Source organism: Neurospora tetrasperma (genome assembly GCF_000213175.1).
Source record: "Neurospora tetrasperma FGSC 2508 unplaced genomic scaffold NEUTE1scaffold_81, whole genome shotgun sequence".
NCBI classification, from domain to species: domain Eukaryota; kingdom Fungi; phylum Ascomycota; class Sordariomycetes; order Sordariales; family Sordariaceae; genus Neurospora; species Neurospora tetrasperma.
In genome coordinates, this window is record NW_009799179.1 from 7,562,430 (window position 1) to 7,589,083 (window position 26,654).

The following is a 26,654-nucleotide window of genomic DNA, read 5'->3' on the forward strand; positions in this document are numbered from 1 at the left end:
CACAAGACCACAGTAATATCTCTTGGCGAACGATGGCAGCAATCGCGACATCAAGTCTTCACCAGTACCCGCGGTACGGACTCGACTCTGCCGACTGAAAATATTCTGACCACCCACTTCCAGCGCGAGAATCTGGTGATCGAGGCGACCGAATTGGAATATCATCGCTCGCGTAACTGGTAAACCGAATACCTCCCTGGTTCCTGCCTGTGTTACTCCGCGGTGGGGAGGGACTAGAGCCTCTCCAAGTCCCAGAGCGTCTACTTCCAAGGCTGTCATCGTATCCGTACGACCGACGGCCGGATGAGTTGTTCTGTTGGCGCGGGGGAGGCGACGATATCCAGCTCCTCCGGACAGGAGAAGGCGGTCTAAACACCCGAGCCGACCGACTCCATCCCCGATCGCGACCCGGACTGCTCCAGAACGATCCCTGCGTTCGAATTGGTGACGGCGAATACCCCCTACGAATCGGACTGCGGCCGTGGCGGGCATATATCACGTCGCCGCTATAATCGGAACCGCTTTCTGAGCGGCGAGCCTCCGAGTTGTCGTATGTGAATGGTGCCGGCGGTGTTTGAACCCTAGAACGACCGTGCAGATTCGATCCTCGCAGCGTTGCGTTGAAGCCATAGCCACCGAATCGCGCAGGACCCCTTGCAGCACTGCCGCTCCACTGGTCGGAATAGTCGGCATCATAATCCGAGTCGTCGAGGGTTCTCCTTGAGCCGCGCGGTCTTGTAGGACTGTCGATGAAGGATGATTGGCCGTGGGTCCCATCAGCGGGACGTCTCGGTTGCTGAGAATAGAAGGCACTCGAGGATTGACGGTAGCCTACTGTCCGTCGGGTAGGGCTATATGGGGACTCGGCCCTGGTGTTTCTGTAGTACGGGTCAGGAGAGGATTGGTACCCATCCCAGTCACGGTCACGGCTGGGAAAGGTGAAACCCGAATAAGCGAAGCGTCTCGACATTGGCGTGAAATTTGGAGCTGAAGTCAGTATTGGGTATAGTTTGGGTTGGTGGCCTAGAGATTCGCCAGAGCTGTTTCGTGTTGTCCAGGAATACAGCGTCATGTCCTGGTAGGCTTACACCCATCCCTTTTTATGTTTTGCGAGAGAGAGAGAAGCGTAGTGCCTCGATAGTCATTCTCTCGAAGCTGGTTGTTCAGGCTTCTATCGGAAGGCAAAGCATTGATCGTAGGTTTGCGGCTTCGCATTTCGGACGAGTGTCCATGCTTTTCACTCACGCATTACCTTTACCACTTCGTTTTTCCTGCTATGGCTCATGGAAATTGTTGAGTCCATCATGAACAGAGACTAAGGATTACCTTGATCAATCAGTTCTGTCGCAAAGTGTTTGACGACTCATCAAACCCTCGCGTCTTTGAAGTGACGCTAGATCGAGACCATGAGAATCATCAATCTGGATTGCCATGCGCACAAGAACTGTTCCCAGGACCTAACGAGTATCTATAACCACCATTATCTATTACTGAACCTTATCTTCATAAGTTGGAACAGTTATGGAAATCTTTTCTCGAAATAAGAATTCTTTTCTTTTTTTGTTTTTTTGGAGAGAACATGTTTTCATACATATCCGGCTACTTACTCTCACCGCCCCAACAAGTGGGTAAAGAACTGAATATACCCTTTTTCAAACCGTCGTCAACGAGCGACATCCCTGTTTGAAACATATTCTGCTCCCGCTATAAAATCCGTTTCTCGTCAAACCCTGACATCTCCAGAGGCTTGACTCATCGACTCTTACTGCTGCGCCCATTATAAGCTTCATCACACAAGGGCATGTGTTGCAAAGACTCATGGGGAATCCTCTCCTCTCTAAGCGATGGACGGTGACGGCTTCGGCTTCGACTTCTTGGCTGCCGCATATTTCCTTTTCTTACGGTCGGTAAGGGGTTACTTGGAGTAAATTCGCTGGGTTCTCTCTTCTTCATCGCCATTAGGGTGTTGCTCACTACGTGCGCCCCTCGCAGTTTTTGAACCTGGTCGAATTTTCACAGTATCCTTAATCAGTAGTCTGGAGTCTCTCAAGATCTGGCGGCGGTGAACAAAGAGATTGGGTCGCATGGAAGTCGGACCATAACACAGGTCGACTGTGATGGTGCAAGTGTCTAGTAGTCACACTCCCTGGAATATGTTGACACTTGACACTCATGGTTTTGTCACCACGCCGTTCATCTTAATTCCTTAAGGTCATATAAAAGAAATTTCGTTTCTACTGCTTATTTGGAACCAACACTGCGACCTGGCGCAGTGACACCCGTCTACAATTCCCATGATCTCCCTTCCAACTGACCCTACCGCGTAGCAAGGAAAGACACTCGAGCCACCATAATCCAACATCATCTGTCTCAACCAATGCGCCTTGCCCATCAGATCCATTTTCCATCATGATACATAGAGGTAGGCATCGACAATCCTTTCTGCAAAATATTCATCCGATCCGAGCCCGCATGATCGGTGAAATGAGGAAATTCAGAGCTTCTCGCGTCGATGGAGACAACGCTCCCACTCTTTGTCGCTGCCAACAGCACACGACCCATTCCTTGCCTTCCGTTGAGCCTACCAGTATGTCCAAGAGATGTTTATCTTTGACCGTTGTTCCTAAGACTGGAACCATTCGACCCTCGTACGTATCGAACACCGCTATGGATACGTGATGCGTCATCGTGGGTTCTGGGCCTCAAGTACAAGTTAGTGAGAAGAGGTGACAGCATTGAGATAGACAACCTACTCATATCTTGGCTCAACAAAAGGTCCGGGGATGCTTCCCAAAGGACGTTCACGTCTTGGTCGCCAATGGTCGACTCTGTCATAACGATCATCTACCTGGTATGTGGCTCCCCGGAGGATTCTGTAGGGTACTCTGACCTCGGTTCCAGGGCCATGTGTCCTCGACTTCCATGGCGTGCCATGTAGCGTTTCGAATTGCCCGCTGTGAGTGCTATTGGTTGGGGAGATAGGTTCTTCGCTTGGGCTTGACGGTGACGCGGCTGGCTTGTTGTTCTTTGTGAACCTCTGGCGTTGCTTCTCGTCATACTTTGCAATGTCGCAACTCGATAGTTCATCGGGCATTGCTATCAGGAGCTCCGTGTTTGCAACACTAGCCGCATCTCCGCAGGGTCGTGCTGCCGCCGGGCCATAAGAGCCGTTTTTCCGACTGAGATTATTTTCTTTAGTCAGCTTCTACTTTATACTTGTTCAATTCACAGCTTGTGACATACTCAACATCGCCGCTCGTTTTCCGCTCGTCGTTCATGCTCTCGATATCGTGTGGGTACTCGTAAGAAGATCCGTCCTCGTCTTCCATGTTGCACGGGGAATGGTCGTCATAGTCACCAGATCCATATATAACCCATTCCATTTCGGGAGGAGCAGTAGAGTTGGATGAAGTTTGGCTTTGGGATGGCCTTTGCTGGTTTCTCTCATGTTCGTGGAGGTCCTGGCGACTACGTCTATGGACTTGACCAGCATCATACTTTTGCATTTCTGAATGGTTGTTTCGTAAAACTAGTTGACCCCTACTAGAAAATTCATGACGTAACTGGTTGTTTCCGTTCATCCTGAGTACTGTTTCCTGGCTGTACTGGGCGTTGCTTGTTTATAATAAACTTGCGGATGGTCGGTAAGGAAGAACAAAAAAACGGGAAATCATAAAGGGAAGTAATGAGTAAAGTTACTGATGTTTTTGGTGGTATGTCTTGAATGGCAGCTCAGATAGTCGTCAGCGTCAGAAGTCGTTGTTCTTATACTTCCACGAGGGCCTTCAGAAGCAGCAATGGGTGGGCATCGTCACGAGACACTCCTCGAACATTCATGTCGAGACAGTGAACTAAATCGATCAGAAGGCCTATTCATCACTTTCACAAAGACTCAGTAAGCGCCTATAAGCCAACCATGTCTTTGGTGATATGCTATTTGAAAACTGAAGCTGCTCGAAATCGAGGCGTTCGGCGGCTAGCTATCTCATCCAGGGTCAGGAGGTATTCGAGCATGATCAGTATTGACTTCCAAACGGAACGAGGGTAGAACTAATAGAAAACTTACCGAACACTCTGTTGTATCTCACCGTGTTGATCGCCTTCCTCAAGAACCGAAGGTCGTTATTTATCGCCAAGTGTATCATGTACTGCCTGATTTAACATCCGACGCGATCCCCGATCCGTGGGCGAGGGCTGACGGCAAGCTAGGATCTTGAGGATATCAGCTCAATGCTTTAATTGAGTGCTTCATAGAGCTCGATTGGTGCATCAACCGCCATGGGGTGTGTTTGTAGAAATGGCCCGTGAAACGCTGGGCCAAAGACAAAGGGTTCGTCTGTTGGTTCCATACGCGAGCAGCATGGCCACCCAACACTAATCGCGCGGTCCCGGTAGTGCGGATAATGACGCTCTTGTCTGTTACCCAAAAAATTGGTGCATATGATGTCTGGTCTTGCCAAAGTATCTGCATCGGGATTTCAAAAACTTGACTTGCCAAGGCCGCGTCAACAGAAGAGGAAGGTTGAGGAGAATTAGCGTAATGTTAGCATCTTATCCTAGCTCATCTAGATTTTGTCGCGACTTCGTTAGTGCCTCATCTCATTCCAGCGGGAGTTTCTTTTCCCAGGTTAGCGCGTGAAAAATAAAAAAATAAATAATGAGAAAGAATGAAAAAAAAGAGTTAAAACAAAAAAGAAAAAACCGCCAAAGTCAAAGTGCATACGTCTGTTAAAGCACCAGCGCGCGGATGTAGGTGCCTGTGATTCTAATTATTCCTACCCTCTGCTGTCTATTTCAACCCAACACTTCCGCGATCAACACTCCCCATGACCCTACTATCGAAAATATTCCTTCCTCCATGACATCCTTAACATCCAATTGATTCCTTTGTCTACCACCCTCTACCAATCGAAAAGCTTCTCCAATCCGTCCCACAATCGTGAAGCCCGACTCCTCCTCCGACCACCGCCATCGCCGCCGCCGGAAGATCCACCCCGACGTCCCCTCTCATAATCCTTCTCCCTTCTCTTTCTCTCCCGTGAAGCTTCTATCTGGCGTCTTTCCCTTTCCCTGGCCCTCTCGATCTCCCTCTCCCTCTCCCTCTCGATCTCCCTCTCCATTCTTCTGTCCATTTCCTTGTCCCCACGATAATAACCACGAGATCTAACATCATCGTTGGTCGCGGCTCTTGACCCTGGTCTTCGGTACGCTCTCGAAATAGGAGCTGGTGACGGTGATAGTTGTCTTCTTCTCTCGTCAAACCCTGAAGAACCATAACGATCAAAATTGGTTTCGAGTGGCCGAGAGCGAAGGGGACGGTATCTTTCAGGGGAGCGCCCCTGAGGCCGTTGAGCTTCTCGCGAGCGATAGAGGTCGGGTTCTTCGGTCCAAGGACGGGTGCGTTCTTGCCTACATACATGTCAGGTTCGGGGTCTTTTTTTGGTGGGAATTATATCAACACTTACCATCCTGGCACGCTGCTATGCGGCATGCGTGCCCGGCGAAGCATTTCTTGATCTGGGTTCGGCCAGGGAGGATCAAATTCACCCCAGTAAGGATTGGGGGATGGCTGTCTGCGAGAGCCCATGACTGAGACTATATGCTGTCAATACCTTCAGATCTACTGCAAATAGGTGCTTCCACTGATGGTGGGCTTTCTTTGACTGGTTCCAAAATCACGGCTTTGCTGAGGAGTTCCTGAAACTTAAATAGACACTTAGTAATGACGAATATGAAGACCACTTCGCAAGGTTAATCACCGGGCGGGTGACCAAGATGCTTGTCCATAGTTCTTCCCAACGGAATCAGGCTTCACGAGCCGTTTGTGGTCCGGTAACTTCACCTTGCTCCTGACCCGTCCCTTCAGCCAGCCATTCATTGTGAATCGGGTGAAGAAAATATCGGGGGAGCTATTATGTAGGCTTTCCTTCGGTCTTGATAATTCAGTATGCGGCGCAGCCTATCGCCGAACCAGTTACTGAGCCAGCAAACACTCGATGACCACCTTGGAATCAACCGGAGATATCTACGTCAAACGATCTGGACAATTCACAATGAATACCCTTCACAGTCTCCCAAATTTTTTTCGAGTAGCGGATAAACCATATAAAAGCACACCATCCTCAAACTCTTCCCTTCAGGAAAATCTTCCACAAAACTCAACAGACCCCATCCACCAAACTTATAGAATCGCGCAGGAACCTCACAACCAGAACAAGAACGCAGGTCAATATGTCCTACTCAGGCTCCCGCTACCGCCCCTCCGGGCGCTAGGTAGCTGCACCTAATGATTCCCGGTCAAGACGTAAGCCTTTCCACCCATCTGCCAGACCTCTACGAGTAACTCGCTGACCCAGCCAACTATCAAGATTCAGCGTCGTCACGCTACGACACCCCCAGCAGAACCCCCCAGCCCGCTGGCGGCGGCGGCCCCGGTCACGGCGGCGATAGTAGGGCCCGCTCCTTCCCCGCAGATGAGTACCTCGGCTACAGCTCCGACGACGACGATGACGGCGGCGACTTCTACCGCCGCTCATCCGGCAGAGCCCCTGGTAGAGCCCCTAGCGGTGGCAGTAGCCGTGGCTACAACTACGATGGCTACGACGATGGCTACGAGGGTGACTCCGACCGCGGTTACAGCCAAGGCGGTGGTAGATCTCAGTCATCCCGTGCTTCCCTTGCTCCTTGAGATGATCGCCACCACGGTCACGGCGGCCCTTCTTCTTCTTCTACCCACCGGGACGAACAGCGCTACTACGCTCCCGGCGGCTCAAGCAGCTCTGGCCGACACCGCCCCCATGACCGTGACTATGGCCACGATTCAGGACCAAGTCCTCCTTCACGTCACCGTGACGACGACATGCGCAGAGGAGACCCGAGAGCGCCGATGGAGCGTGGCATTTCAGGTCACGAGAGTCGGCGCGAGATACCCTTTCGCTATGTGAGCCCTTTTGATTTGGGTTTCGCCGGCGGATCGAGAGAGCGTGGTGGTGGTAGTGGCAGGAGTCACCAAGACTCTTTTGGGGAAGATTGGAACATTCCGTCACATTCCCGTCATGGGCGTTCGAGCGGCAGGGATGACGGATGGTTTTCTGATGGAGAGTCCGATTGGAGTGGTGGGTTCTGGTAAGGAGACGGGGCAGATGGGCGCAATGTGTGGCATGGCTAGAGGTATCTGCCTCTAGGTAAGGAAGAAAGGGAAATTTCGGGATGTAGAAATGTAGGAAGTCCGGGAGAAGTACAGAAGAAGGAATCATAGTGGGAAGGGGGCATATTTTAGGCAACAAATGGAATGTGTTGGATGAGATCGATGCTTTGTGTGATTCAGTTCTTTGAAGAGGAGACGATTATTCCTTTTTATATTATCCAGGGACACTACTGATTACTATTGAATGTCCTTACCACCGACTATTTGATGGTGATATGCTGAACCGCGGTAAGCCACTTTTGCTCATCCGTCCTGTAAAAGCAAGTTGTTAGTATCGTCAAGACCGGGTATCGACATGAGACAGGAAAGGTAACTTACTTGTCAAAATTCAACAACTTGCCCAATACCGGCACCAGCTGTGCGCGTAACCTGTTATCCTTCTGCTCCAGGAACTGCAGCAAGATGGTCTTCAAGTACATGGCATCGGGTGTGGCGTTCGCAGACGCGATCGAGTTTGACCTCGCCGAGTCCACGGAGCCCCTGCTTCCACTACCTGCCAGACTGGTCATGCTTGCCAGCTTGGTCTGTACCGTCTTGAGTTCCTTCTGCACCTTGTCGTATCTGAGCCGGTAATCATCCACGGCTCTTCTGAGCTCAGCGTTTTTCTTCTCCGTTTCCCGGACAAGGAGTTCGCTAGCGTCGAGGGTACTCCTAAGGTTCGACACCGTTTGCCGCATCTCCTCGACTTCAGCATTGGATCTCTCTTCGACGCTCTCCAGCTCATCCCTGCGCTTCTTCCACTCCTTCTCCCTGTGCTCGAGTTCGTCCTTCTCGCTTGCCAAGCTCTTCACCTCTCTCTCAAGATCACGTACCTTTTGCTTGAGCTCCTCCGTCTCTCGAGACTTGCGGCGAGCCAGCGCGCTGGTCTCCTCCTCGATACGATCTCTCTCTTCCACCGCTGCCTCCATCTTGGCGCGCATGTCACGCACCTTGCTGTCCGCACGCTCATCCACATCCTGAAGAAGACGACGCATCGTTTCAGCCTCGCGGGTGCGCTCGCTGAGCATCTTCCTCGTCTCGGCCAGTTCCTCATCCAAGCTCTCGCATTGATCCTGTGCCTCCTTCAACTGGATGCTCAGCTCGGCTGTCTGGTCGCGCATGCTGCCGAGCAGGTTCTGCGCGCTAGTATATTGGCTGCTCTTGAGTTGAACTTCCTCCCGCATCATGTCACCCTCCTTTCTAAGACGATTGACCTCTTCCTCCAGCTCGCGGATGCGCGGGCGAAGCTTGTTAGCTTCCTCTTGCACGCGCTGCAGTTCCCGGGCGGTCTTCTCTTCACGTGCGGCAATCTCAATCTTCTCTGCCTCAGACCTGCGAAGGTCCCGACCAAGAACCCGCTTCTCATCCTCGAGCTTGAGACGTGCGTTTGTCTCCTGACCAACCTTGTCGTGGAGAGCCTTGATCTCACCATCACGATCAGCGGCGAGACGCTGGGCACGGACAAGATCAGCCTTCAAGTCTTTCTCGCGCTTCTCGAGATTGCGAAGGTCCGCGTTCCGCGCCGCAAGTTCCTCGCGCACCGTCTTGAGCGTGGCAGCCTCCTGCCGTAGTGACTTGAGCTCAGGTTGAGCCTTTTGCAGAACCTCGCGCAGGTCAGTGAGATCCTTGTACCTGCTTTGGGCGAGCTGCTGGGCGGCGGCAAGGTCAGACTGGAGAGTCTGCGACTTTTGCTTGAGGTCGTCAAATTCTTGACGGAGCGATTCGTGCTCTGACTGAAGCTTGGTATTGGTTTGAGCGGCTGAAGCGGCTGCCTCCACCTCCTTTTCAAGCTCATCAATCCGGGCCTTCAGCTCCTTCTTCTCCTGCTCCAGCTCCTTCAGACGTTGCTTGGTTTCGACATGCTCGAAACCGATCTCCTTGAGACTGTCTTGCAAGTTCTCAATCTCCTCACGGAGGTCCTCTTCAGTCTTGCGTTGCTTGGCAAGACGCTCGATACGCTGATCCTTGTCAGCGAGCTCTTCTTGCAAGCGGGCAAGCTCTTCCTTCAAGCGAGCCTGCTCGGCCTGGAGCTCTGCCGTGAGCTCTGCCGTCGCAGGACCTTCAGCGGGTGACATGGGTGGCTGATCCTCGGTGGCGGTAGGCTCTGGAGCAGTAGCTGCTGGCGTCACCGAAGCCCCACCCTTCTTCTTCTTTTTGTTGTTCTTCTTCTTGTTTAAGGATGCGGGTTGCGTAGGGGTAGACGGCGTGGGTGGTGCTGTAGTGACGGCGGCAGCAGGGGCAGTAGTGAGCGTAGGGGTGGACTTGATCTTCTTCTCCAACACGTCAATCTTGGCCTCATCTTCAGCCTTGGCCTTCTTGAGAGTCTCAATCTCCGAAGTCAAGCCTTCAATCTTGGCGTCTAGAGTGGACTTGGCTTCGGTAACCTTGGTAAGTTCAGACTGAAGCTCCTCGGCCTTAGACTCCGACACAGCAAGCTTGGCAGCCTTTTCCTTTAGTCCCGCAGAGCCTTCTTCCTTCTCCTTCTGCAATTCGGTCTCAACCTCCTTGAGCTGCGACTGCGTCTTTGTCAGACGCTCCGTCAAGGATTCAATCTCAGCCTTCCTGGCTTCAAGCTGCGTCTCAATCGAAGCCTTGACTGCCGCAGCATCTCTAGCTTCACTGAGTTCGCTACTAGCCCTTTCAAGGCTCTCGGCGAGACCGGCGCTATGGTCTTTGGCCGTCACCAGCTCTTCCTTCAGTGTCTTGACCTCATTCTGCAACTTTTCGACCTCGGCAGTTTTGGTCTTTAGCGCAGTCTGTAGCTCCTGGATTTCCTTATTCTCGTCGCTCTTGACTTCGGGTGCCTCCTGCTTGTCGTCGGTCTTCTCATCCGGAGTCTTCTCGGCACTAGTCTCTGCATCCTTGGCGTCCTTCGCTGCGGCAGCTTCGGCTTGTGCAGCCTTGAGAGCAGCGATCTCCTCTCTCAGCGCAGCAGCCTCCTTATCGGCTTCCTCTGCCTTCTTCTTGAAGCTGTCTTTCTCGCCGGATACGCGCTTGAGCTCATCCATAACCATGTCGCCCTTCAGGTTCAGCTGATTTAGGTACTCGATCAATGCTTCGGGATCCTTAATCGAAGTCAAGGGGGTATTTTCTCTGAGTGCCTTTTCGAACGGTTCGATGGAAGTTGCACGGCCGTGGGCAATCCGGTAAGATCGCAGAAGCTCTGCCAAACTGGTTAGCGCATGCGTTCTGCACTGCTGCAGTATCAAAGGAGCACGGACCTGGGTATGTCTTTTCCAGCTTATCCAACTTCCTCAACCTTACCCGGATCTCTGGCGAGAGCTCAGCGGTGGTAGAAGGTGTGGTTGTCCCCGATCTTACTGTCTGCCCTGCGGTAAACTTGTTGACGCTTGACCTGTCTCCATTCTGTAGCGGGTCCGTCCCTTCTTTGACAGGTTCGGTATTGCTGGCCGGCTTTTCAGTATCCTTGCCCTTTCCTTCCTTGTCTGTCGAGACAGGTGTGCCGATACGGGTTGGGGTGTTGCTCTCGTCTGTATCATCGATCACGAAGGCGGCTTCGAAGACGGCAGGGTCGGAAGTGGTGACGGTTCCATCGGCGGACATGTCTTGGCTTAGATTGTTCGAAGGCCGAGGTCTCCTGGACGCTTGTGTCCCGGCAGCACTCGAGGTCCGCGACAACGAGCTCGAGTTTCGTACGTGAGAACTGCCAGGAGCACCGCCTTCGAGGGCTGCTCTCGCCCTAGCCTGCTCTTCCGCAATGGTGCGGTCGATGGCACCCTTGATTCTCTGTGATAACCACGGCATGCTTAGAACCTGTCGAGGCCATACCAGTGGTGTAGCTAGTCAAGAAGGGAGGTGATACGCGTACCTGCAACATGGCGCCTTTGTTCTATCCAAAATCGCAAAGCCACGAGGCTAGGCGCAGCTGCCGTAGGAATCGATCCGCGTCAAGCTCAAGTTGGATTACTAGGTAAGGAGGCGCGGAGGCGCACTGGCACGTTACTGGCAATCAATACTCGCGGATGTCTGCTTCGTGGCAGGTCAAAGCGTGAGGAGGGGATATGAAAGACTTCAGGAGCTGCCAATGCACTCGCAAACAAGTGACAGCAGTTTAAATGGACAGTAAAGACACAGGTACCTGAGGGCAGACTGTTTGGGTGTTAGAATGCGCCCGAGAGCATTGGGCTACAGCTCCCGTCTGTGTGTAACAGTAATAAAGAAGATGATAAGGGGTCAGGTATGATGGTGGTCAGAGTTTGGGTCAGGTCGGCATGTTAGTACCTGGACTGTACCATGATGTTCCGGAACAAAGTCGTTTGGGTTCAAGGAAGGACAAGAAGTCGAAATGGACTGGGTGTGTGGCCTGTGATGCCACTGTAGCGAGAAGTGTACTTTAGTGTAGCAACCCCCGGTTTAAGGCGATCGCCAAGCCGTCCCTCCCCTCCTGTCAGGGGAAGCTCAAGGCAGCGGCAGGCAAGCCGGGGGCAGTCCGTCATCGAGAGCTCGGGCCGGGCATTCAGGTGCAAGTCTTGGCAGCTGGGTCCGCTTCATTCTAAATGGCTTGGCAGCCCAGATGCTTTGACTGGGGCCCCCTGCTGCGGACGGTGCCTGTCAAGAACTGAAGATCGGAACAACGGGGGTTTTGCTTTTCTGGAATCCCCCAAAATAGCTGGGGGGATCAACCGGAGATCAGGCCAAGTTGCAATGACTTGCATTTATCGAGCCTCACAATGGATATGGTGAGATGGTGTTGTTATTCGACGATAACACTGGCTGTCAAATTGGCTACCGTTGTCCACAGATGGCCATCCTTTATACGTCTACGAAGAGTCGAAAGGCTGTTGGAAGCTGCCTGTTTGTAAACAAAGAAGAAGATATCGCACGTGCCACGTCTCCAACGGTCCATCAGTTTGGGGATGGGGGTGGTCAGGCACTGGCTGAGTGAACTTGATGATCGATCAAGATCCCACAATGGATAAACCAAAGACAGCAACGTCTACTTAAATTCTTCGCCCAAAAGCCCAACACGAGCCACATGGCTTGAGTTTCACGATGAGTTGTGCCCAAAGTCAGGGCTGCCGAGTACCGAACGTTTCAAGAGGTCGCATTCAGTGTGCACTCCACTAACACAATACGACAGCCCAAGCAGTGATCGCTACGTATCTAGGTAGCCAGCACTAACGTTGTAAGCGTGTCCGTAGCAGACGTCACCGTGCACGCGACCCTTCTTCCTCCACCCTGCCTAGGCCCTACGTAGCTCTGGCCATCTCCAGCTGTCCATGGCGGGCAGAGTGTCGACGTCTCCGTTGTCCACGATCTACGATTTGTCCACAACATCCATCTTGATGACGGTGGCTCTGGGACGCTGCTACGAACAGGCCACCGAGGCCATATCCAAACCTTGATATCTTCCATTCTCAGCCTTCTTTTTCTCCTATTGACTTTCACCATCTTTTGCCCTTCGCCATCCCTGGCCAATCTTCATTCGGGGAGCTACCCGTAATTAACTGCAGCGAGCTCTTCCTCCATCAAAGAACCCTACTGGGTAGCGATCCTCTCTGCGACAGATCCGAGCCCTTCTTTATCTTGACCACCCCTCGTCCCCTTCTTGGAAATACACGATATCCCCGCGACAACAGACGGCGACCTGATTAGTCCGCCAAAGCATTATACCTCAGCAAGCCATCAACATGGTTTCCCTATGGCCATGGAAGGTATGCCGCCCGACTCACCCAGCCTGCAAGAGGGGTAAAGGTTCATGCCCAGAGCCCAGCTGACACCAAGGTCAATAGAAGGAGGACTCCTCTCCAGCTTCGTTCGAAAAGGCACTTTCGGCCCTCTCAGGAAGGATCACAGTCACGCAGACCAGACTCGATAATGTCCGATCGACCGCGCGACGAGTAAAGGGCCTTGCGACCCTTTATCTCGGTTTCGCCTACCTCGTCTACGCCATCGTTGCGCTTCTCGTCATCGGATGGAAAAACATGGGTCCACAGGAATGGACAGGAATGGCCGGCGGCCCCGTGATCATCTACCTCGTTCGCACTTTATCGACCATGTTCTTCGACTACCGGATCAACGGCCTCAATGCGAAACTTGAGTACCTCCAGACCGAACGAGCCAAGACCATTCAGAAACTCAAGGACGCGACCCGGTACGACTCCACCCTCGAACTGCTCGAGAAGTACGGCGGACCGGAGAACAAGATCAGGAGGCGTGCCAGTAAGAAGGGTGGCGACGATGACAACGACGAGGATGGCGCCCAAAGGTCCAAGAAATCTCAGGGCAGACACGCAAACCGCATCCACATCGCGCCGCCTCCCACTGCCAACATCCAGCGCCCCGGCGCCGTCGGTCCCAACATGCCGCAACCCGGTGCTCCTCCCCGTGGCCAACAATTAGCTCCCTCGCCTATGCCTCCTCACGGCCCGGAGCTGTCCGCCGAGTTCGCCCCGAACGCTTTTGAAACCAACCCTCGCGCGTCCCCCGCTCCACCGCACGCCCAATACCCACTCGCCGCGGCCGCCATGGCGGCGCCCACGGAATCACACTGGTACGACCGCATTCTCGACACGCTCATCGGCGAGGACGAGACCGCGGCCAAGAACAGGATTGTCCTCATCTGCAAGAAGTGCCGGCTGGTCAACGGACAGGCCCCTCCCGGGACGAAGAGCCTGTCTGAGATTGGCAAGTGGAAGTGTATGTCCTGCGGGGCTGTCAACGGCGAGATGGACGAGGGAAAGAGGATCGTGAGGGAAGTGATTGGTGGAGGTAGAAGTGAAGAATCTCTTGTCCACTCTCAGTCCGGTGACGATGCGACTAGCTTGGGCAGTTTCGGGGAGGAGTTTGCTGATGAGGAGTTGGTGGATCGTAGCGAGGCTGCGGAGAGCGACAAGGTGCAGGAGCGTCCGGAAAAGAGGCTCAAGACGGAGGGCAGCAAGTGAAAGGTTACCTATCGTGTAGGAGGACTGCGCGCTGCACACTTTTCTTTTGTGTCATTTTGGTTTCCGTTCATCCATCGCTGGGCGGTATGATTGGGTTGTAAGCTGTTTTTTTAGCAGGTGTTGCGTTGATACCGCGCTATCTGGTATTCGTTCCGTAAAAGCATCTGGGGCTGGAGTCTAACGGAGAATCGAAACTGCTTTACAATTGGCATGGGTTTGGGGCTTGCCTTTCTGCCCTTTCTCGTTCATAAACTCTATTCTTTGGACCAAAAGAAAATCGGTGCCTTTGAATGTCCGAAGCCCAAGTGACGTCTTTGCCTTTGTCTGCACAATATCTACAAGTTTAACACCGCGAATAGAATGGAAGCTACTCGCTACCTACTGGTAGTTTGTGAATAGTTCTGACGCGAGACTTGTCACATATGAATTGGTGTGACCAGAGATATTTTGGTTAAAATGGGTTTCTTTGATATGCAGCCACATGCAGCCTGCGCTTTGCACACTTGTTGTCACTGGGGAATTTCATGAGGATTCTGGTTGTTAACTCGTCTATCCCAGCCCATTCCTTAGATTAGATTGTTTCCATATGGATTGAAAAGATACTCACCTGTCACCTGAGACACAAAAAACACGAGGAGGGTTGGTTTTCACAAAGCCTAATTACTTAACTATTTAAAAGTCCACACTCTCGCAACCTACTTGTTGATGATCCAGCACATTGATCTTTTTAATCTGCACAAGTATCGTCGGCAAAGTGACACGACACTTTTTCTCAACCTAACCTCTTTTCGACCTCTCTTCAACCTCTCTTCAACTTCTCTTCAACTTCTTATCAACTTCTCTTCAACCTCTCTTCAACTTCATACCAAGTCTCTCACCCACCATCTCACCTCCATGCAGACAGCCCACGTCAACAACCCACACCGCAACCATGACACCCTTTCCCCAAGACGTCACAAACCCTTACTCACTCTCAACCTTCACCCTCCCCTTACGTCCCCGCCCCAATGGGGGTAGTTCCAGTAGTGGTGGCTGTAGTGGGGGTGGACATTATCACACTATCATCCAACAATTCTCCCGGCTTACAATCGGCGAGTACCAAACTCCACACAAGGAGACCGCCATGTGGAAAGCCGCCATCAAGAGCAGCAAGTTGTCCAAACTACCACAACGACCACAACGACCACATCGAGAACGACAGCCACGGGACCCAGACACGGGAACATGGACAAGGACAGGGACAGGGACATACTTCTTAACCCTGTTTCTGCTTCTGCCGTCATGGGCCCGCGATCCCCTATTCACAACTGCAGTTCCAGTTCCTGTTCGGACTTTTCCACTGTGGCGTCCAAGACGGCGACGAGGGCGGGGGCAAGCCGTCATTCGAAGCCTGCGTCATCGATTAGTATATCGGAGGTATCCTCTGAGTCGGGGGGGACTGGAGGAGGAGCTTCTCCGAATCTGAAGAAATATTTGAGAACGAGAAGGGGCGCAATTTCGGGGCCTAGTTGCCCTGGTCCCGCTCCCGGTCCTGGTCCTCTAAGTTTGGCTTTGACTTCGGCAAGTCCGGCTCCGTGTTCAAGATCATCGTGGCGTTCGAGTAGTTCTAGACCTAGTCGTTCCAGAGCGTATGGTGGGGAGCGGCTGTTGTTGCCTGCGCCTTCGATGGGTTCGGGTTCTTTTGCTTCCGGTTCCGACTCTGGTCTCGGTTCTGAGATGAGTGGTGGTACTACCGGTAGCAGAGCTGGTGGCAGAACTGGTAGCACTACTGGAGCTACTACTAACCGGTTGAACCAAGCTCGACTTTTCCCTTTCTCTCCCAGGGGTTGGCCAGACCACAACCGTAATGGCTCCCAAATCATCACTGATCCCGCTGGATTTCCCGACTCATCATCAGTTGTCTCCAATGAAAGCAGCAGCAGTATAAACACCGTGCGTCTGTTGGACTTGCACACCTCGCCGCCGCCGCCGCCGTCGGCATCCTTACGAATCAGTGCTAGTAGGCTATCGCATAACCCTCGAATTAGGACCGGAGAGATCACGCCGGGGGATTCTATCTCCCAGATTGGATCATCTGCCTCAGCCTCTGCCTCCGCCTCATCCTCAACATTACGGAGAAATGGAGGACAACGATCGTCGCTAAGCCTTCCGATCCGGAGCTTACCTCTACGGGGTGTCCGGCACGTTTCTGCTTCTGAGATTGAATTATCGCCGCGTATTCGTCTAGAAGAAGAGGACCGCTGGATTTTACCATCGAGTCCACCTGGGAGGTTTGGGCCTCCGCCGCTTTCTGCATTTGGATCTGGGTCGTCGAGGGATTCCTCCCCGAGGGATTATCGCAAAGTCGTTGTAGGAAGTAGCAAGTGTTCGTCTACCTAGGGTAGTGGGTGCAGGGTCCCTGGCGGGGAGTGATGTAAGTTGTACATAGTCAGGGAAAGGGTTCAAGGCATTTTGGGGATCAACGATCACATAGCTTGTAGCTGTCAACTGTGTCGAATTCGAGACTCTTGCGGCTGATCCGTAATGTTTCTTGACCTTGGTAGGACGACAATAATCAAAGATAGTACTTGGAAATCATGCAAACTCGTGAGTATGGCACTCTCTGCGGATATGGTCAGGTGAATAAGCGGAGGACAGGCATTCTTTCGTGAGCTGAGGCTTATCGTCACATCCATGGTTGATGGTGAGAGGAGAGGACTTTGGCTGACGTTGGCAAATGGTGCGCTGGGTACTATCAAGCACTAACGTAGATAGCGGTTTGTGCCACACTATTTGAGTTAAGATCCGATATACCCTGTTTGGAAAGATGCAGCTGCATGAAGCCCCCCCACACTAAACTCTTTTCCAAACATGATGCGACTGTGCGAGACGCCGAGAGGTTATCATCACGTTGGTTGATGAGCCTCCTCTCTTGGACGGAACGAGTTAGCCAAGGTGGTAAGAGGGGTTCCTGAAAGCGGGGAGTGATGATGCCGCATGACCTTTGGGTCATTCCTTTTAAATTCTTCACTGTTAATAAGTCTCGAGAATCGCGGCAATCGCCCCCTCGCTCGATTTGTCGGATGATGACCCCAATCCAACAACCGATTCGACAATATTCGAGGCCGCGAAGGAATCGCTGTTTCGCTCTGGACGCTTGATCAACATCATCGACCCTGGATCAGCACATGCACTGTACCGCGACTCCGCATGCCGTGTTGTTTCCTTTGCAGCTCTGCTTTTCGATACAGACTGGCCCTATTTTTTCAAAGGTTATCTTTGGGCTTCAGAGAGAACGAAGAAGAAAAGGGCCCGATCCGATCCACGTAGAAACAGGTCCCACGCACGGCACCTCCGAACAGGTACTTGCAGTTAAGAAGGAGGGAGGGGGCTTTGTTTACATTGGACATTGGTTGGAGGAGGGGGCACAGAGGGGTCGATCTGGCTCGCTTCATTGCATGTTGGAGCTGGAAAGCGGGAGTAGCTGACCTGTCGCAAGCTGCCGCTCTGTCATTACCTGAAACCAGAAACTTTGACCACTTTGTGAGGGCCTCACTGGGCCTGTATCGTTTCACCACGTCAGCCAGTCCCACGGTTCTGCAAAATCTCCCATCCCGATTCCTTCCCAACTGCGACTTGAACGGTACCGCGGTACTTCCCCTTGTTACCTAAGCTTGCATGCCGAAGGAAAACGCGAATCAGAAGCGTCCCCTCCATTCCTTCCCACCAACATGGAGCAGGTCCCCGTCCTGAATGGCACCTGCCATCTGCATTCCCAATTCGATATCATCACAAGGAAGGAGCAGCAGTGGACAGTACCCAAAGCTGGAAGCTACCCCTGCCTCTCCTTGACTTCCATCTTTTGCCTCAAGCTCCCCAAGCTTCCTCCCTCTTTCTTCTTCAAGTGCCTTCATCCAAATTGTCCTCCTTCTCGTCACCATCGGCACTCACTCATGCAACACAACCTCGCTACTTCTTGCCTGAGTCTCCTTCTCTTCCTCCAACACTCTCTTCAAGTTGTAAGGCTTCCTTGCTAGTAGTCTACTTCCAGTCTCCAGCGGTGTTACTGTTTCCATTGTCGTACGGCAACTACCCATCGATCCAAATCCCTTGTTTCTGCTCCTCCCCTTCTTCGCTAGACTTTCTTCACTTTGAGCCGTCAGCTACTTGGCGCCATGATGTCTACAGCTGTCTGACTGATTGCCATTCAGGCGTCGACAGCACTGGCGACTTAACGTCCTCTCGAAATCTTCTTCGTTACCTCGGGTATGTCTACCACAGCTCTAGCGTTTATATAAATATATATATATATATTTATATCCCGAACATTCAGCTCACTCGTCATTAGTAGCCCTAACCACACAGGAAGGTCAACATGGACAGATACGCAGAGACCACCGTCACTACTGAGTACGACTCTGTGGATAGCGATGTCAGCTATCTCACCAATGACCTTGAGTACCATGCGCATGATCGTCTTGGTAGCCATAGGAGACGTCCGGATGTAGCGAGAAGTGGAAGAAAAGCTTTCAAGGAGCCAAGTCCCCACAGAAGGAGGTCACCAAGGAGTAAGCTTCGTGGCAGAATGCATTGTGGCTGCGGTGCTGAAGCCGTGGTGGAACTGTCTGTCGACGACACTCTGGATTCTGAAAACGATTACGGCATGAGGTTTAACCACGAGGACAAACACTCACGCTCTTATGCATGTCATCACACGCGACAGGCCTCCATGACCACGGAAAGGCCCAGAAGATCAAGATCAAGAGAGGCGGAACCCCAAGTCAACAAAAAGGGTAGAGCCCCCAAGCGGACGGTGGATCCATACATCGAAGAGTACCCGGATGAGCCAAGCCAACCAGTGACACCTGTACGGGATTACAAGGCCCGCGATCGACGGTTCTCGACAACTGACTCCAAGAGGTCTTCTCGCGACATGGAAAAGCCATCATCAACAATTTCTGCTCGTTCACGGGCTAGAACCATCACCGACTCAACGAGGTTGTCACGAGAGATGGAAGATCCTGTGGTACCTGTTTCAACTAGTCACCATCGTGGCCCTTCAATCTCCGAAATAAGAAGACTTACCCGGGATATGGAAGGACGCCCGCGTTCCAATTCGAGGCATCCTCAGCGCGGGACCTCAAGATCGGACACTAGGAGAATATCACGGGAACTGGAGGACCGTGGCGGCTCAACCGTGTCTAGTCGCTCCCGAGGCGGCTCTCTAATCTCTGATACAACGAGGTTCTCTCGAGATATCGAAGATCGTGTGTCATCTGTCTCGAGTCGTTACCAAACTGGTACCCCCGTTACCGAGAAGCGCCGACCAGAAGGCGGTTCATCCGTGTCGTCCAGACGTTCGAGACAAACTGCGATGTCAACTGCCATGCCTCAGGATCATCCGAGAAGGTATTCTGAGCTTGCTGAGCCACGCCGCTTTGTTGGTAAGCCGGAATAGTTGAATAAGTCGGTGTCTGTTTTTTTCAGCCGGGCTAACCGACTCATGAATGTAGATCATCTTTCGGATTCTGAGCAGGAAAGCACAATGTCGAAGCGTACTGAATCCACTATAGGCCGCTCGCGATACGAATCGTCAGCGAGAGATGTACCCAAAAGTATGGCTCGAAGGGGCTCAACGAGAGGTGGGCAGCGACCCTCACTCCAATACTCGTCAACCTGGCCCATGCGCGCACCAGCACTTCACCCAGATGGCGACCAGTCCTCTCATGGACGTAACTACGACAGCACGGAAGATAGCGACTATGACTTTATCAACGACCCACGATTTGATCCCGTCACCCACCGGATCATTCGACCAAGCCCTCCACGTGCGCCTTCACCACCTCGCGCCCCTACCCCTCCTAATCTAAGCTCTGACGTTGAGCCCGAGGTTGATGAGTACCCAAGATCACGGAAGTCTCGGGAGCCTAAGGAGTCCAGAGGCCCAAGGGTGAAGACAGTCCTCAGCAAGGCCAGCCTCAACGCCTTGAACAATGAAGCTCGAACGTCCACTGCTACTGATCTCTGTGAAGTATGGAGAGCTCGTCCGGAGGACTGGGAGTCTCCTTATTCTTCCCTCCACCTTGGAAGTGCGGGTGATGTGAAACCAGAATCTAACAACGAGCCGATGATGATGTTGGAACTCGAAAATGTCGAAGGTGAAAAGCCTAGTATGGCGCTTGAACTTGCTTCCAAATTTCCTCTAGCGAAAGAGGCTGAAACTGCCGGACGCGAGCCCGACTATTCGCGTGGCTCATCTCCCGTGTACGGCAGCCAGGAACCGCGGCCCATGGCAGATACCATCAACGCAGATCTGATGGCTTTGAATTTATCTCCTACTACGCCTACGCATTCTGGTCCACCTTCCAGACCGCCATCGAGGTGGAGCACCACAGGAGCTTACGAGTTCCCGTTGACTCCACCTTCGAGAAGCATGTCGCCATTGTTCCACACTTGGAGGAACAGGGATCGGTTGCCTTCCAAGCTCGACGAGAATGTGACATCTGATTATGAGGGTTGGGGCAACAGTGGGGAGCCGAGGAGTATGTTGACTGCAGATTATCAAAGCAGTGTAGTCAGTGGGTGGTAGAAGGTTTTGACGCATATATCGGCGCGTCGGCGAGACTACGATCGGATCATGAGTGAGCGTTTCCTAGGAGTTTCATCTGCATTTGGATATCTATTGCTGGTCCAATTTGAAATGTCAAACAGTCGTTGATGGACGTTCGGTTGCAAGGGCACCGTACGTTCCCTGATCTGCATTTCGGTTTTTAAGTCTGTTACTCATCGATGAGACTGAATGTTCTTGGTTTGTCATCACTCAGTATGCTGTTTAACTTTTCGATTGAGCGTGTTTACAGAGAAAGTATTTGCGAGATGATATTATATAACGACATTCCCTCTTTCTGTTATCTTTTCTTTTCCTTTTTCCCCCCTAGTCACCCCCTCTCTCTTCCTTTGGTCTTTCGAGTTCTTTGACTTGCTCTTTTCACATCTCTGTGGCCCCTGTGACATGTATCTTGTTCAGGGACTGGATGTCTGCCAAGTTCCACGGGGAAAGGTCGGATTGGTAGTGAATTATCGCTCCATCGTCGTTCAGTTGCTCTGACACAACTCGCATGCGACGTCTTGCTTCACAATGCCGATCTCATAATCAGACAGCGCTGTTAGTGGGCGAACATAGGAAAGCTCCTGTTCGTCAAAACTTACTCCCGAATAGCGCGATTACGAGACCAGGACAACAGCTCAACCAGCACCTTCTTTGAATCCGAACTTCGGCCGTGATTCGACGTCGAAGGTCCCAGGATGCACCAAATACTGGTTTCCCAGAAGCTACAGTATCTCATCAACCCCTTCCTTTCGCCCTTCTTTCCTCGAAATGTCTCACATCGTCTTATTTCAAGCCCTTCCACGGCAGCTCTTCTTCTCTCGCCCACCCGGTGTCGAGCAGGTTTTCTGCCGCTTCAACCGAACCCTCTTAAATGTGCTTTCAGGTGGAGATTTGCTAACGTTGTAGTAAGCATAACTCTCCGCTTCTTCCCTGGCTTCCTCATCCATAGCCGCCCGACTTTCACCAGAGTCTTCCCTCGAAAGCCTTGGACCAGAAAAAAAATGGCGGAACACCCAGATCTTCTACATGGAACCTGACTGTATCCATCTTTCCGCCATGCGACTTTTGACAGCGAATCATACTAGAACTTCTGGTCATCGCCTTCCATGGATGGCTATCCAGCGCGTGGCGGCGGCGTGTTCACTAGAGCAGCATTACCATCACTAACTAGCCCCGCCTCTTCTTCAACGAGCCTTTCGATAACGTCCAGTCACCCAGTTCATATCACCCTCAATATCACCGCAAAGAGATCGCAGCGTCTATACCAGGGCTGCAAGAAATAGTGATAGTAGTCAGAACCACCGTTGCCGTCGCCTTCATCGCTAAGATAGTCTCTATCAAGATACCGCGAGCGCAACCATTAATACCGAGCCTCCTCGGAAATATTTGGCCACCAGTCCTCCGTTGGGCAGGTTCCGTCGGGATGTCGGGGACATTGCCCCCGGCGAGTGTAGCTCGTTTCCATCTTGTCTTGGGGGGAATCAGAAAACCAAAGGTGTCGACGGGCCAGTACCAATCTTTGTGGGTTGTGCCGCCGGGTCTGATACGTATTATGGACATGTGGCGGATTATTGAACGAGAGAGGGCGCATGATGGGAGGAGAGATAGGGTGAGGAGGAAGGTGAGAGGGGTGAGGGGCGAGTGTAGACGCATGTGCTGCGGTTCTTGTGGTGAGTGTGGTTCCGTGGTTTTGATGTGTTTGGTGACTTGCCTGGTGCCTCTGTTTTGTTATGTTTTGTAGCAAAAGTTGATTTGTATTTCACCTCGACTACAACACGAAAGATTTCGGCCGAGACTACTAGGGCTTGTAGTGCGGGTAACAGAATTTACAAGCTAAACAGATGTCATGATAATCTAATTGATCTGGATTTCGTTCCGCAGCAACACAAATAAGAGGCGACGCGAATGGAAATATTACGCCTTGAAGCAACGAAACTCCGGCAGTGCTGAGGATGATAGTCACCTACCTGTCTGACTGAATGAATAGTAAGGGTTTTCAGGGGTTTGTTATGTTTCCGTCTAACCAGGACTTGAGACGTCATCGCTTGCATCCCAAGCAACGCCAACGAGGTTGGAGGGATCCATCTTTGAGTGGGTACAAGAGGAAGACGTTGTAATTACCAGCGGCAGGCAACGGTAAGACCTAACAGCGCAAGGAACGGCACGGGCGCACGTCACGCACACGCCGCACACAACTAAGCCTCGGGACTCGCCCGTCCGATATCACCTTGTTCCTTCTTACAAGGAGGTTGGTTGCTTATCATGGAAAACCGGCAATGAGTTGGGACGAATTTTGACTTTCCGAAATCCGAGGGCTGTCAAATATGTCAATGGGTCGAAGCCCGTCTGTGATGTCATTTTGGGTTTGAGCAACCGGGCAACAAGTGCCTCTTGGTATTTCCACCAAGCAACAACGGTTTAGAACGCATCTAGAAGCCGAACTCTGACGGAAGTAGTGAAAGACTAAAGAGGGTCGCCAAGTTCTAAACGGATTTGACCATATCACCAGCTTGCCAGGTTCAGCTTGTGTCGTTGCATTGTCTGTTTGTTTTAAGTACTCTGTTGACTTTGCGCCCTTTTCCATTTTCCCCCATATCGGAGGATCCTAGATCCTGTTGAGTCTGGTTGACCTTTCTCAGACGGGTTGTCAGCTTTTGCTGCGCACTGCGGTTACGCGGTAGGCTTTTTACAGACTTTTCACGAAGCCGTCTGTTTCTTTTATTCCCATGCGGCCTTTTCCCTCTTTTTCTAGACCGACCGACCACTTTTCCGCCTCCGCTCTTATCTACACGTGTACCGTATGTAGGCCAGCAGGATCTCCCAGCACTCGGAAGCCAATGCCGGGGCCCAGTCGTCACTCACTCGCCGCCAGCCCACCAAAAAAAACTCATTTAAACTCGACTGGCTCCATCCACTCCTGTAAAACCTAGTGGGCGTACAAAACAGAGGTAGTCCCGTGATTCTCATTCAGCTGCCTAGTGACACCGACTTCTTCTCTCCAGCACAACATTTCAGAAGAGCCCAGGCTCCGAAGTGCCCACCGTAGAACCGCAACGGTCGTAACCTGAAGGTGCCGAAAGGAAAACGAAACCCAGCCCTGAAGGTGCCCATCGGGTACTGTATGTACTTGAGGATTTGGGGTCTGGAGAGAAAAAAAAAAGACCGGGCTAGGCTTCAAACCTTTGGCACAAGCCACAAGCATGTTCCTGGATACTCTATCCATGTCACTGTTCGTGTTCAAAAACTCCAGTGAACTCCACACTCCGGCCGACGGTAGGCGGAAAGCGGAGATCGCACTCTGACCAGATACTGACTCAAGTGACTCTTCATTTTTGGTAGTGGTATGAACTTTACCGCTACAAAGGTAATTCGCAGTGGAGAGGAGGAGAGGGTGTTCATCCCCACAACGGGCATGGTAATTGTGTCTGAAGATTTTAGACAACATGCAGACGAGCCAGAGCATGGATAAGTAGAGTACAGGTACACATGCGACACAGAAGTTTGGGACAGGACGGAGCAAGGAAGAGAAAGGGCTGAACGGTTCCCTTTGCGAAACGCACTGCACCGCACCGCATCTCAGTGCCTACGTACATGTACCTTGCTGTACGTGTTATGCAGCAGTGCTGTGGGATATCACCGTCGCACTCCAGTTTCCAATGTTTGAAGAACCTCGCTGATGGATGGTACTCTCATTCAGCTCGGCACTCTCCCCCTCTCTCTCTTCTTCAGCGAGGCTTGATACAAGATAGTATCGGAACAGGCCGTAGACCGCCAGCAAAACCTCAGTATCGGGAATCTCCTCTGGCCGGCTGGCGAATATGAGATATACGATAAACCTCCCGCTGCCAGTGAACCGTGTTTTGAGATATGAAAATGGTTCCTGATAGGCTGACGGTGTGCTGCAGGCTACGTCAATTAGAGATCGACCTCTCGTCGTCGCCTGGGGCCGTGCTGAAGAAGGCCGGCATTCGCCTCATTGCGACACGCTGTGGCCGCAGTCTCCAACCAACTTTATCAGTTTGATCATAGAGTGCTTCTTTCGCTTATCGATCCCGTCTTGGTGTTTTGATGGGTTCGTCCCGTTCATTTCTCCTTCAGCAAACCGGCAAGGGCCGCCGTTGAAAGCCACCTTCAGAAGCTGATGCTCAGTTTCACTGTATGTAACCCCCACGGGCCAAACACGCACTAGCAATCCTGCCGCGAGGTGTGGTATCTTTGGACGCTTTGGTCTGATAGTGGTCACCCAGCTGTGTGATGGAAGACTGTACCGGATTCAATTCCCCTCTGTATTCAATACTGCACCAGAAATTCGTCAGAGCGTCATTTCCCGCGGAAGGAGTTGTTTAACGTGCCAATCGGGAAAAGCTGTCGTTGCCAGATCCAGACCACAGAACCGTGCGTGACATGTCGTCGAATTCCATCCCACATGGCGTCTGCATGCAGGTTTGCATAGTTGCATCACCACTTCAGCCATGTCAGTCTTGGCAAAAGATAGGCGGCCCCTCTTCTCTTCTTCGAACCCTGAAAGGGCCGGACGGACGACGACCGCTGGCTGCCCACTGGTGGTGTTTCATAACCCACGGAGTGACGATCTCAAGTCAGGAAAACGTGCGATGGACCGAATTGTTATGATCGTCCAGAGCTAAAATAGGGTAAGCCTCAATTGACATGTAGCGCTGCTAGTTGGAGTGGAAGCTTTCGGGAGCTTTCACCAATGCAGGCTGTTCTTCCTATCTCGAGCGAAATCTCATATCGGGGTCGGTCGCTGCGAGAACCTAATCCCTGCTAGTCGCCGGTTACATGACCTATCGTGGGGATTCCAGGGTCCCCTAGTGCGCTCTTACATGATATCAAAAGTCAGCTCAATTCAATTAGCGCATAAAACAGATTTGGCCTGTACTAGTACATGGCAGATCGAGGCATATCAAAACCGCAATTTCCAACCTGAGAAGGTTGAAGTTGTTGAGATGAGCAGCCAAACCCTACGTTCTGTCAAGGCTCCCCTCACACGAGCCGAGCTCTTGACTTCCTGCCCTACCTCGAGACGGCAGTGTACATAGTACAGAGTGAGTGCTTCAGAAGAAGGCATGGCGTGGGAGGTCTGTGACGCAAAAGACCGGAAACCAATGTAACACTTTGCCGAGGGTCAAAAAGATTAGCGTGATACTTTTTGCTTACATAGTAGTGTAGATACACACAGTACTGAAAACCAGGGTTTCTCGCCCAGCTATAAGTGCGATTTCTTTCGTAGACCTTCGACTCTCGCCACCGAGCTGACGAACAGCGCCTTCACAAGATGCTTGTTTTCCAATCCCACTGCAGCAGAGGGTAAACAAGATGTGCCTTCCTCGAGTATGGTCTAAATAGAAACCGGCCGCTACGCCGACCCGCTGGCGGCGAGCCAGGGACTTGAAGAGAGGTCTATTCTAGGAGGGCACTGGACGGGTTTAAGAGGCGACTTTTGTGGCCCGTCTTGTCCCCGTCGAGCCGTCTTGCCCTCGCTGCGTGACATTATGGCAGCCAGAACGACAAGGTCATTCCTGTCATCCTGTCTTATGAGCCTGCAAGGTCCGACAGATTCGGGCCAATGCCGTCCATGCAATTCCACTTCTCGAACATCGCCGGTTCCCACATCGCCAAGGATCGCAACCCACCATCTCCACGCGAAGCTGGGCCCCGGGTGGCCAGCCATCCCATCTCTTCCCTTCTTGGGACAGCTTGTCCGCCGCCGGTCGGGAGATAAGAAATTTTTTATCGGTTTTTTTGAGCCGTTCCTTTGGGATTTTCGGCTTCCCACACGCGCGGACTGGTCCCCGGTCGGGCTAGCATGCGCCTAGGGTTCCCCATCTGGTAACGTACACTAGACCTAGGTATGTACCTCACAATCTTTGCTCTTCGTGCTGATTTATAAAGATGGGCCGCCTACCTCTAGGCCTCGGTCGACTCTTAAGGATTTCTCCTTCCTTCACCAATG

General features: G+C 52.1%; 8 protein-coding genes across 8 annotated transcripts; 4 read left to right on the top strand and 4 right to left on the bottom strand.

The window, feature by feature from the left end:
- Positions 1 to 58: 58 nt before the first annotated feature.
- NEUTE1DRAFT_115094 (uncharacterized protein) lies at positions 59 to 1,215 on the bottom strand (the record flags this gene model as incomplete). Its single annotated transcript, XM_009858568.1, has 2 exons — positions 59 to 987; positions 1,089 to 1,215. 2 exons carry the CDS (start codon positions 1,213 to 1,215, stop codon positions 59 to 61), a joined length of 1,056 nt encoding a protein of 351 aa, XP_009856870.1.
- Positions 1,216 to 2,749: 1,534 nt separating this feature from the next.
- NEUTE1DRAFT_53577 (uncharacterized protein) lies at positions 2,750 to 3,581 on the bottom strand (the record flags this gene model as incomplete). The annotated part of the gene is made up of 2 exons (XM_009858569.1): positions 2,750 to 3,179; positions 3,244 to 3,581. 2 exons carry the CDS (start codon positions 3,579 to 3,581, stop codon positions 2,750 to 2,752), a joined length of 768 nt encoding a protein of 255 aa, XP_009856871.1.
- Positions 3,582 to 4,901: 1,320 nt separating this feature from the next.
- On the bottom strand, positions 4,902 to 5,509 carry NEUTE1DRAFT_106182 (uncharacterized protein; the record flags this gene model as incomplete). Its single annotated transcript, XM_009858571.1, has 2 exons — positions 4,902 to 5,409; positions 5,466 to 5,509. The coding sequence occupies 2 exons, from the start codon at positions 5,507 to 5,509 to the stop codon at positions 4,902 to 4,904; spliced, it is 552 nt and encodes a 183-aa protein (XP_009856873.1).
- Positions 5,510 to 6,286: 777 nt separating this feature from the next.
- Positions 6,287 to 7,129, top strand: NEUTE1DRAFT_115097 (uncharacterized protein; the record flags this gene model as incomplete). The annotated part of the gene is made up of 3 exons (XM_009858572.1): positions 6,287 to 6,339; positions 6,403 to 6,650; positions 6,690 to 7,129. The coding sequence occupies 3 exons, from the start codon at positions 6,287 to 6,289 to the stop codon at positions 7,127 to 7,129; spliced, it is 741 nt and encodes a 246-aa protein (XP_009856874.1).
- Positions 7,130 to 7,407: 278 nt separating this feature from the next.
- NEUTE1DRAFT_115098 (uncharacterized protein) lies at positions 7,408 to 11,024 on the bottom strand (the record flags this gene model as incomplete). The annotated part of the gene is made up of 5 exons (XM_009858573.1): positions 7,408 to 7,459; positions 7,526 to 7,700; positions 8,487 to 10,349; positions 10,408 to 10,960; positions 11,016 to 11,024. 5 exons carry the CDS (start codon positions 11,022 to 11,024, stop codon positions 7,408 to 7,410), a joined length of 2,652 nt encoding a protein of 883 aa, XP_009856875.1.
- Positions 11,025 to 12,486: 1,462 nt separating this feature from the next.
- NEUTE1DRAFT_92393 (uncharacterized protein) lies at positions 12,487 to 14,301 on the top strand (the record flags this gene model as incomplete). The annotated part of the gene is made up of 2 exons (XM_009858574.1): positions 12,487 to 12,861; positions 12,940 to 14,301. 2 exons carry the CDS (start codon positions 12,838 to 12,840, stop codon positions 14,089 to 14,091), a joined length of 1,176 nt encoding a protein of 391 aa, XP_009856876.1.
- A 721-nt stretch (positions 14,302 to 15,022) lies between these two features.
- Positions 15,023 to 16,697, top strand: NEUTE1DRAFT_126604 (uncharacterized protein; the record flags this gene model as incomplete). The annotated part of the gene is made up of 2 exons (XM_009858575.1): positions 15,023 to 15,134; positions 15,206 to 16,697. 2 exons carry the CDS (start codon positions 15,023 to 15,025, stop codon positions 16,468 to 16,470), a joined length of 1,377 nt encoding a protein of 458 aa, XP_009856877.1.
- A 1,748-nt stretch (positions 16,698 to 18,445) lies between these two features.
- Positions 18,446 to 21,629, top strand: NEUTE1DRAFT_126605 (uncharacterized protein; the record flags this gene model as incomplete). The annotated part of the gene is made up of 4 exons (XM_009858576.1): positions 18,446 to 19,514; positions 19,584 to 20,612; positions 21,368 to 21,509; positions 21,587 to 21,629. 4 exons carry the CDS (start codon positions 18,446 to 18,448, stop codon positions 21,627 to 21,629), a joined length of 2,283 nt encoding a protein of 760 aa, XP_009856878.1.
- Positions 21,630 to 26,654: the final 5,025 nt, after the last annotated feature.